General features: G+C 37.2%; 2 protein-coding genes across 4 annotated transcripts in view; one reads left to right on the top strand and one right to left on the bottom strand.

The window, feature by feature from the left end:
- LOC107864198 (eukaryotic translation initiation factor 2 subunit alpha homolog) overlaps positions 1-4,818 on the top strand; it is a 12,274-nt gene extending 7,456 nt beyond the window's left edge. For all 3 annotated transcript variants that reach the window (XM_016710501.2, XM_016710499.2, XM_016710500.2), the window contains 6 exons: positions 1,497-1,553; positions 1,641-1,727; positions 1,808-1,954; positions 2,166-2,270; positions 3,350-3,448; positions 4,420-4,818. In XM_016710501.2, coding sequence (XP_016565987.2) covers positions 1,497-1,553; positions 1,641-1,727; positions 1,808-1,954; positions 2,166-2,270; positions 3,350-3,448; positions 4,420-4,575 — 651 coding nt within the window. In that variant the 3' untranslated portion in view covers positions 4,576-4,818. The remainder of the gene's footprint in view (positions 1-1,496; positions 1,554-1,640; positions 1,728-1,807; positions 1,955-2,165; positions 2,271-3,349; positions 3,449-4,419) is intronic.
- A 2,058-nt stretch (positions 4,819-6,876) lies between these two features.
- Positions 6,877-9,045, bottom strand: LOC107864201 (peptide-N4-(N-acetyl-beta-glucosaminyl)asparagine amidase A). Its single transcript, XM_016710504.2, has one exon. The coding sequence runs from the start codon at positions 8,950-8,952 to the stop codon at positions 7,165-7,167; it is 1,788 nt and encodes a 595-aa protein (XP_016565990.1). The 5' UTR covers positions 8,953-9,045; the 3' UTR covers positions 6,877-7,164.
- Between the last annotated feature and the right edge of the window lie 919 nt (positions 9,046-9,964).

Raw genomic sequence — 9,964 nt, 5'->3', positions numbered from 1 at the left:
CGGCGCCGAAGGCCGTGGACCGAGATAGAGAGTCTAGTGAGAGAGAGAGTCTAGTGAGAGAGAGAGCCGTTAGAGAAGTAATTTGTGCTTGGTTAATGGATGTAATTTTGTTCTCAGTAAAGTAAGGAAGAGTTTATGCTAAATAATTCTTAAACTTAGGTTTTCTTGGATAAGGTCAAATTGCTCTGCTTATTTTTAAGTTGTATGATGAAACATATTTATCTAATAAGAACTCAGAGAAAGAGAAAGAAAACTGTGTTGTGGAAATTTTTTTTAGTATGAGCTTGGTCCTTTGTGCCATTTCCTAAAGATTAAGGGTAGGTGTACATGAAAGCTATTCTAAGATAACAGTTGTATATTACAAAAAAAATGAGTTTAAGTTTATGTTTACCATTGTCAGTTTGTTTGTGGATAACATAATTGATTTCTCTTCTTAAGAACTTCTGTTTGATAAGAGGTGTAGAATACATGATTCCAACAGGAACTAATTTTCCTGTTGGATTTAGTTCTTTGGGTAATGCCGCGCTTTAAGGACAAGCAAGAACTGGAAGTGAATCTATGCTTTTTAGGGAGTTCATAGGTTCTGAAAACAGCTGATGTTGCTGCAATTGAATATTGTCCACTGTGAATGTAGGGTTTCAATATATTATTTGTGAATTGCATTGAAGTGGAAAGAGGCCTATTCTGCTTGTGTAATGGTCTGGGTCTGCTGGTTGTGTGGTAGTACAGATTGTTGACTAAATTCTAGTAGAGTTTTATGAAATTTATCTGTTTTAGTCAATTGTGAATATAGATTTGATTCCACTTTCTAAATTTTTTTGTACATGGGTATTTTACCAATTTCTTTTCCTTGCCTTACTGCTTTGTAACTGGGAGTGCGTAAATATACTGCTCCTATAATCTACGTAATGCCTTTGCATGAAGGAGTTTGTTACTGTCACTTTCCCTTGTTATATGTTGACTTAAGCACGATTATTCTGTTCTGGCATCTCCGTTGATTTCTGGCTTGTTATTTCACTGCTTAAAATATCACTAAATGGGTGTAACTGTCTTTTTCCTATGTGCCCTTGGCCATGCAAGCATATTTTTTTGCACGTTAATTAGAATTTCTGCTGCTTTTAAGTGAATGTACATTTGTCCCCCCTCCTCTTTTCTTTTCTTTCTGCAGGATGAGTTGCAAGGAACTACTTTCCTAAATTTGGTCATGTACTGTGGAAATGCATTTACTTGCTGTTTGAGAAATAAGAGAATATTTGTCATTGTTTCATCAATAACATACCTAGTGTGGTCCCACAAGTGGGTTCTGGGAGGGTGAGGTGTATGCAAACCTTACCTCTACCTAGTGGGGTATAGAGGAATATTCTTCATTGTTTATCTGAGAAAAATGTGTATCCATATAACCCTAATTAGCTTTTTCCTTTTCTAGTATCCCTGTTAAATAGAACTTTGAATTCTAGTCTTCAATTTCTCTTAATCACTTGGCATGTTTATTGCAGGACTTGTACATTCATGTAGGTTGGCCTTTATACAGAAAATATGGTCATGCTTTTGAGGTGAAATTTTTTATCGATTTCCAAATGTTCCTTTTCCCTCTTCTGATTGGCGAGATTCACTTGGGATTTCTTGGTTTTGATTTCTAGGCATTCAAATTGGTTGTCAGTGATCCAGATTCAATTCTTAATTCCCTCACCCGTGAAGTTAAAGAAATTGGCCCTGATGGGAAGGAGGTAGGTCTTTTGTCATATCATTTTCTAGGTTAATTTCGTCCAATGATGTCAAATAATATTTAATATCTTATCCTTTCTAGGTAACTAAGGTTGCTCCTGCTTTATCTGAGGAAGTTAAAGATGCATTAGTCAAGAATATTAAGAGAAGAATGACTCCACAACCATTGAAGATTCGAGCAGATATTGAGATGAAATGTTTTCAGTTTGATGGTGTTCTTCACATTAAGGTTTCTACATTTGGCATAATCATTTTCATGTTATTATCTATTTCTTGAACTAGGAATGTATCACTTGTGGAGGTTGCATTTTCTTAATACTGGTATTCAATAAAATGAAACCATTACCTATCAAAAAGGGGAATTTTTTTCTAGTGATTACCTATTGTTTGTAATTTTAGCCTTTTTTTGATTTTTGATGATTTTTCCCCGTCTGGTGCAGGAAGCTATGCGTAAGGCTGAAGCTGCTGGTAATGATGACTGCCCTGTTAAAATTAAACTTGTTGCTCCTCCAGCATATGTGCTCAATACTCAGACACTTGACAAGGTAACTAACTGTTTTTTGCAGATAATTATGGTAGCCTATTTTATTTGAGTAAAATGTTTTTCGTCTTCACCTTGTAAAAATGTCAGTTTTATTTGTGCTTGAGCTTTCATTGTTCTGAGAACATTTTGGCCAAGAACATGCAGTATATGTTATTTCCGGTTTAAAAACTACATTTTTTATTTATATAGACTGCTTGTTATGTGCTATTATCTCCTTCACCTTGGTTTTGCTTAGGATACTCTTTTTCTCTTGGCTCTGTACTTCCATCTCAGCTGTTGCATATAAGATTCTTATATTATGACCTATTACAGTTTTATGGTCAAACAAGAAAGATTTCTGTTTGGATGATACTCATTACTGTTGTTTTCTAGGACGCTCTAGCTGGATCCTTTTTGTTAGCTGTGATCCTTCAAAGATCACCTCTTCTAGGTCTATCGGAAACAGCCTCTCTACTTCATCTGAGGTAGTGGTATGGTCTGCGTACACTTTACCCTCCCCCACTTTGTTGGAATAAACTGGGTATGTTGTTCCCCTCCGCCGCTGGATGCTTCCCAAAATCTTTTGACTCTCTCTTTGGTTTTCCTGTGCTTATTTTCAAGTTAGGTGGTGAATGAATATCTACTTGATAGGATCATTTTTTTTACTGCGATTGTCGTTTCTCTCTCAAGTGTGTTGTTGCCTTTTCAATGTGTTCTCTCATGCATCAACTTTAGTCAACGTTAAAGCTCCTTCTAGGATTAATCTTACGTTGCTTCGCTGCTGGAAAGTGAAAAAAGAATGGAAAAATACTTTAGTGGGCGGTCGTTGAGCATAGTTCCCTCAAAATTCCAATTTGAGGAGAATGAACTGTCCGTCTCAAAAGTTGTAAGAGAAAAGCGTACTGCAAGCAACTTCCACTAGTTTCTTAACTGGTCACAAGTATTAACAATAGCAGCTAAATTTTATGTGCAGCTAGATCGCTTCCAGCTGTTATCACCCTATCACATTATGGCATTCTATTATTTCTAGTATCTGTATTTTATAATTTCAGAGGGAATTCAGCTTGTTGGATTACAAATTCTATTTATTTCATTTGGCAGGAGCAAGGCATAGCGATCCTTACTAAAGCAATTGCAGCTTGCACTGAGGAAATAGAGCGTCACAAAGGAAAACTTGCTGTCAAGGAGGCTCCAAGAGCGGTGAGCAGACTTTTTGTTTAAAAAAATTATGAGTGATTTTTATCTCATCATAATTGTGGAATGTTCTGCGTACACTCTTCCCTGAGGTAGTGTTCTAAGGCAGGGGTCTATCCGAAATAACCTCTCTACTACACCTGAGGTAGTGGTAAGGTCTGCGTACACTCTACCCTCCCCAGACCCAACTATGTGGGAATACTCTGGGTATGTTGTTGTTGTGCATAATTGTGGAATGTGCTTCGTACCTTTGAAGAGGCCTTAATTTGATATATGCCACAGTTCAATCAGGATATGAGATTGAGAATTGTGAAATTTGAGGCCAGATTTACCATAACACATTGTTGGTAAATCTTAATAATCATGTGATGGTTGGGCAAGAGTCGGGGGTTTCTATATCACTGATGCCATGCTTAATTAGTATTTTTACTTTGCAGTTATTTTCAAACTAGTATAGCATGGTCCTTGATACATATATATGGATGGAAATATGTATGTTCAATTGAATAAAGCGCTTCTTCGATTTGTCTCTTTGCAAGGCACTGCTACTAGTACTCTGGATGTTTACTAATTGAGTCTGTTGTCGTATTAGTTGGTCCTAAAATCTCATTTGGTTTTGACTGCTCTAGTATGGATGTACGCGGGCAAATGTTTCAGTTAATTAAATGGTGATATATTTAAATTTCAATGGACTTGTTTTAGGTTTTCGAATAAAACACTATTTACATAGTTGGTGAGAACTACGTTATTCAGCTTATCACTTAGAACTGAAACTAGCATGAGTTAGACTCTGTACATGTTCCTAGGAGAGTTTTGGATATTGTATTGACTGGAATTGAACTCTTCAATAAGGAACAAGACAAAAAGAAATGAATGCATCTCTGGCTATTTTTTTCATCTTTTCTTTTCTTGCTTTCCGTTTTGGGCTGTTATTCTTGTTTCTTCTGTGGTGATTCTGATGTGAGTTATCTATTCAGGTGAGTGAACGGGAAGATAAATTGCTTGCTGAACAGATGGCTAAGCTCGGTCGCGAAAATGAGGAGATCAGTGGTGATGAAGATAGTGAAGAGGAGGAAGATTCCGGGATGGGAGAAGTTGATGTGGAGAACTCAGGAACTGGAATTAGAGAGTAAAAAGTGTGGCTTGTATGAACTTGGATGACACATTCTTCACAGATGCAGATCCTACAGAACCTACCTCACCTTTTGTTCTTGTCTTTTTGTAGCCATTTGCTTACTCTGGCAATTTTTCTTGACGAGCATTTTAGTTTTTACATGAAATCACTCTTGATATTTATGTTGGTGCGGCTATTTGATAATTCCAATCGCATTAGTACATTTTGCAATGAGAATGAACTGTACATCTTGTTCTTTCAATTCCCCTCATAAATGTATATTTGGAATAGTCAGTTTTTGGCATCCCTTCTCTTCCAGACAGGCGGGAGTAGTGTTGAGCAATGGTTATGACAGAGCTGGTGAATGTGTCTGTCGCGTTTTTGAGAAGCTTAGAAAGTCTTCCAATGCGTTATAATCTATCCGATGAACATGATGCTTCGGTCTTACCGTCTCATCTTGAGACATTTGTAGTTGAAGGTTCTGCCTCTGATGCTTTAACTTGCGTATGTTCAGCTATTAGTGTAACAAATTATGCTCAAGTAGGTGCACAGGCACCAAGCTAGGTTGGCTATAGAAGATTGTTTGTATTTTAGCTCAGTTTAGCTTGGCTCAGATTGGTTTTGGTCGAAGCTTGATTTGGCAAGGTTTTGATCCAAGTTCGCTTAGGCCCAGTTTGGCTTGAATAAAATTAGGTTAAAGATCGATTGAACCTGATTAAAGTGGAGGTTATATGGAATGACATGATTAGTGAGGTTTCATACCACTAGCCCTTTGTTGTGCGACTGTGAGAGTTAAATTTAATGTTACGTATTACTAAACTCTATTTGCATTTGACTACTTGAGTTACAATCTAAACTAGCAAAACTCTTTTTTTATGTTTTTACATCAATCACATTTGAATCGAAACTGTTAAGTATTTTTTATAGTTTTCCTATTCAATTGGTTGTTTATTTGCATCAAATTTCTAAAGGCCTAACGCAACGCATGGTAGCAAAAGTTAAGAGAGTCTATTCACGCTTTGCTTCAGATTTGTTTTACCGTAAGAAAGCTGGTCTCTAGCTCGACCCTATTTGGTATTGCAGCAAGCGTATTGAGTTTTTGTTTGGCTCGGGCTCTCACTCAACTTGATATTGTAGTAAGTTCGGTTGCTCGAAGCATTTTTTATACACTATCATCTGGAATTGTTTGCGATTTGGTTACTGTATATCAACCTTCTACAGGCTCATTTTGCTTTCCTCCAGCGACATAGTTTCGTTTTATTGTTTGAATCCTCGTGGCGATGTTTTTGGCCAGTATCTAGTATAGTTAGCAGTGTGTTTTATTTTTGTTCTAGTTTTCCTATTTGTTATCATCCTTCTCCTTTCCCTTTGTGCTTCTTTGTTGGTTGAACAGTTCATTCTGCTGCAAATGATGTTGATGCCTACAGAACAGCTGTTCACATGATCTGTATAAGTGTAGGTACTTCTTGCTTCTCATCCAGACAATGTCAACAATGCAACGGTGAAGCATAAAAGGTAGTATAGACAATGGTTGTGATATTGCCTGCTTCAGGGGTTAGTTGATAGCTAAACTATCACCGCTATAGTATGGGTTAGCTCACCATATGATAGAAATGCTGCTTCAGAAGCAGAAAAAAGCAGCAACATTCTAGAGAAAAGCAATAAGCAGAATTTACTGCACCCTTTTTGAGAAGAGAATTTTTACTACACTGCGCGTATGACAAAAGTGAAGACACTAGCTTCGAAGGCACTCCAATGTAACTTCCATACAGAGTCAGTTTCTCTTTCAAGACCTAAGGAAGGGGGTCGTTGGGAGTGATTTGTGCACAGTATTGATTGAACATGGGGTTCAGGTCTTTGCACTTGAGTGCAGTATGTTACTCTTTCAGTCGCTGGAACTCAAAAGCTGATATTTCCAGATAACACGTGATAGGGAGCATTTTACAAGATGAAGTATTCACTAGGATGCAGATAGTAAACACCATCTTTAATTTCCAAAATCATTCCATCAGCTTCTTTCTAGTACATGGTATCTGTCTTTGGTTACATCTATGATGCTCTTCTTACTCTTTTATTTCCTCATGGGCTAATGATAAGTCAATCTAACTGATGTGAGGCAATCACTTAAGGTAGTGTTAGCAAGAATGGTGTCAGCATTTTAATGCCATCAAGTCTGCAGTATCTCCTAATAATAATAAAACACAAGTTACTTCCCAAATGAGACGTGATGGAACTGAGGCTGCAGCCACTCCATCAGTGAGGATATGAGGAAACAAATATTGAAGTTTTATTGGTATCCAGAAGACAGGAAAGACTCTTATCCAGAGTTTAATCACATGCCAAACAAGAAATACCAGCAAATTAACAATGTAAGTTCATTTCCAGGCAGTTCACATTCTTATGAACCCTAAAACTTTCATACAAGAGCACAAATTGCTTACAATTAATACTGAGACAAGATTTAGGGGTTCAAATCAACAGATTCTACACACTACAATATGGTCAAACGGAAAGAAATAATCGTGGGAATGGGGCATTTAACTTATAAAAAGAACTTCTCAAACTGAGTCAAAATTCACAAAGCTGAACACGAACCATGCAATGGAGACTATAAGGAAGCCGCACAAAGACTGCTTGCAGTGTCGTTGATAAGTGTGGCATTGGTAGCTAAAATGATCCGAGAATAGCAACCAACTTCATCCCTATAAGAATAAGTTTGTTGAGTGGTAGCTCCACCAAAGAGTACATCATGATCTTGAACAACCATCCCCCCACTGCATTTCTGCCGATTTATCAAGGAGATGGATAAACCCCCAATGGACTTCTTCGCCCTCCATTCATGGACTAGATCAGTAAGCATCAAGATTGTATCGTTCTCCGATGAAGGCAAATTCCTAGTGGTCATGCTAAGAGGATATATCTTCTTCATGGTGGTCTGAGAAATCGTGATACCTGTATCAGACAGTACACTTACTACAGTCTTTTCTCTCACATTCTGTTTTACCCTTTTTTCAGTACCATTAAGATAGAACTTTATCTTATTCTTAAATTTCAATTCTCTGGAAACTATTGTAGTTAAATTTCCTGAAGTTGAATTCACCCATCCCGACACCTTGCTCTTCCTCCTCATATCAATCTCACATGACCCATCAAGACCTTGAAAGCTCGAAGATCGCTCAATGTTAAACATAGGAGTACCATAATCAAGAACTTTAGCGTGAACTTGACATGGCAATGCAGAATTATCTATCCATAGATGCAAATTCCCATCCACTAACCAAAATGGGACACTATCTGCCACTCCAAGACTCAAAAAGTGAGCTTTATCATCAAGCAGCAGCCCCAAAAATGGCGTTAAATCAATATCATAAGAAGGAAGATCAAAGGCACCAATCGAAACCACCGGTTCCCAGAACAAAGGATTGATTCCTCCTGTGAAAACTACCGGAAATGGTACCAAAGATCCCACCAAATAGTCATCTATCTTCAACAAAACTTCCCTATACGCTCCATGTCCTCTCTTTGTCGTCAAATTGTTCATCTGTATATATGAATCCGGCGGATTTGAGTACCAGAACTCATCATTCCCGTGAAATGATACATAAATCTCCATCACAGCTTTGATGGTATTCCTCGGAATCACAACTCCTTGCCCAAACAATTCCAATTCACTTTCTATTCGGAACCAAAGACCATTATCTCCATTTGCCGAAATCGGCAATACCAAATCCGCTGGTCTGTCATCTGAACCCAGCGAACTTCCCAGTTTGCTCACTCCCATTGAAATCCCATTATCAACATAATTGTCCAATTTAATCCCTGTAACGTTCTTCACGTCATAGTATAGGAAAGTGACATTGACATGATAGATTCCAGTGAAAATGTCGTTAACCAGATTTTCCAGCATAACAGAAAGAGTAATATTCTCCTTAACAAGAATAGAAGTATACTTGGTGATGTCTTTCGTTACAGTCCAGTAAATTCCGTCATCAGTGGGTTCAGCAGTGCTGGTACGGAGGAGCTCAGCACCGTCTAACCAAACAGCGGCTATACGGTCGTACTGTTCGCCTTTGCAAGATGCATTGAACTGGAGAACTACATGTGTCCAAGAGCAATTGAAGGGAGGGGAGTAAGGGACGGAGACAGGTGGAAGTCCATATGTGTTACCGAAGTTGTAGGTGAATAAGGGAAGAGAGCAGGATGGAGTAGTGAGGTTAGTGAAGGTTAATGGGCGAGTGATTTCGATGTATGGATGTGGTGGATTACTGTTGTGGGGAAGAGTGTGTTTGATGAAATGAGAATGGTGCTGTGGTTGTGAAGACGAAAATGGGGCAATGAAGGTGAAGAAGAAGAGGAGGAGGAGGAGGAGAAAAGGAGTATCGTCGGAGGATCGCATTTTGATTGGAAATGAAGAATCTGTTGAATTGGGAAACAGGAAAGAGAGCAGGGGCTCAATTGGGTGTTGACTTCTAATAAATATATTGCAACTACTTAAAAAAATAATAATCAAAGCAACCAGGGCTTTTTATTAAAATCAAGCGAAAAAAATTGAAATATAGATCCTTCCAAGTAATAACAATACTTCTTAGATTGCAGCTAATAACAATTTAAAAAAAATTAAAAAATACATCGTTTTCACCTTAAACTATAAACGAAATTGCTGAGACACACTAGAACTTAAAGGGGGCCATTACCTCCCTGGACTAATTAAAACCATATTTTTGGCAACCTTAGTGACTACTTTTGGCAAGAGTTATTTTGAAATCTACTTCTAAAGTAGTAAATATGAAATTTATTCATGTAATAGTAAATCTAAAATTTACTAAAGAAACAAGTGCATGCCATGGTAAGCTTAGAGTTTACTAGTATAAAAGTTCATAAGTTGACATGAACGATTGTGACATTGGAAGATGTGCATATTGAGTATTGGACATGTAATTAAGAATTAGAAGATTCTTCAAGAATTATTCATGTTGTTTATTCTAATGATAAGTTGGTTAGACCAACTAATATTGGGATTGAACCCCTTAAATTTGAAAAGTATAAAGGTGAATATGGATCGTTCACCTGTCATGTGATATATTAAGATGCATCAATATAAGATAATCACATGTATATTGTCAACCTGCTGCTGACATTCATAGATTTTCTTGTTTAATATAAATTGACTTAAAAGCATAATTTTCAGATTGTGTAATAAAAATAATTCATCTTGATAATGTTGATTTGACATAAAATGACTTTGATAAATAGATGAACCATTGCTAATGAGAACAAAAACTTCATGTGTTGATTAGAAATATTATATAAAAAAGTACTTGTATGTATCAAATAAATTATTATTAATTCCCCTTCAAAGTTGGTTCTGAGTCAAGAACCACACATTGTCCATCTAATAATTTTGATGC

Source organism: Capsicum annuum, chromosome 3 (genome assembly GCF_002878395.1).
Source record: "Capsicum annuum cultivar UCD-10X-F1 chromosome 3, UCD10Xv1.1, whole genome shotgun sequence".
In the NCBI taxonomy this organism is placed as follows: Eukaryota; Viridiplantae; Streptophyta; class Magnoliopsida; order Solanales; family Solanaceae; genus Capsicum; species Capsicum annuum.
Note: the sequence above shows the minus strand (reverse complement) of the source record. Positions and strands in the feature narration are given on the sequence as shown.

Coding starts and splice junctions, on each gene's coding strand:
- LOC107864201 (XM_016710504.2), bottom strand. CDS start 8,952: ATGCGATCCTCCGACGATACTCCTTTTCTCCTCCTCCTCCTCCTCTTC.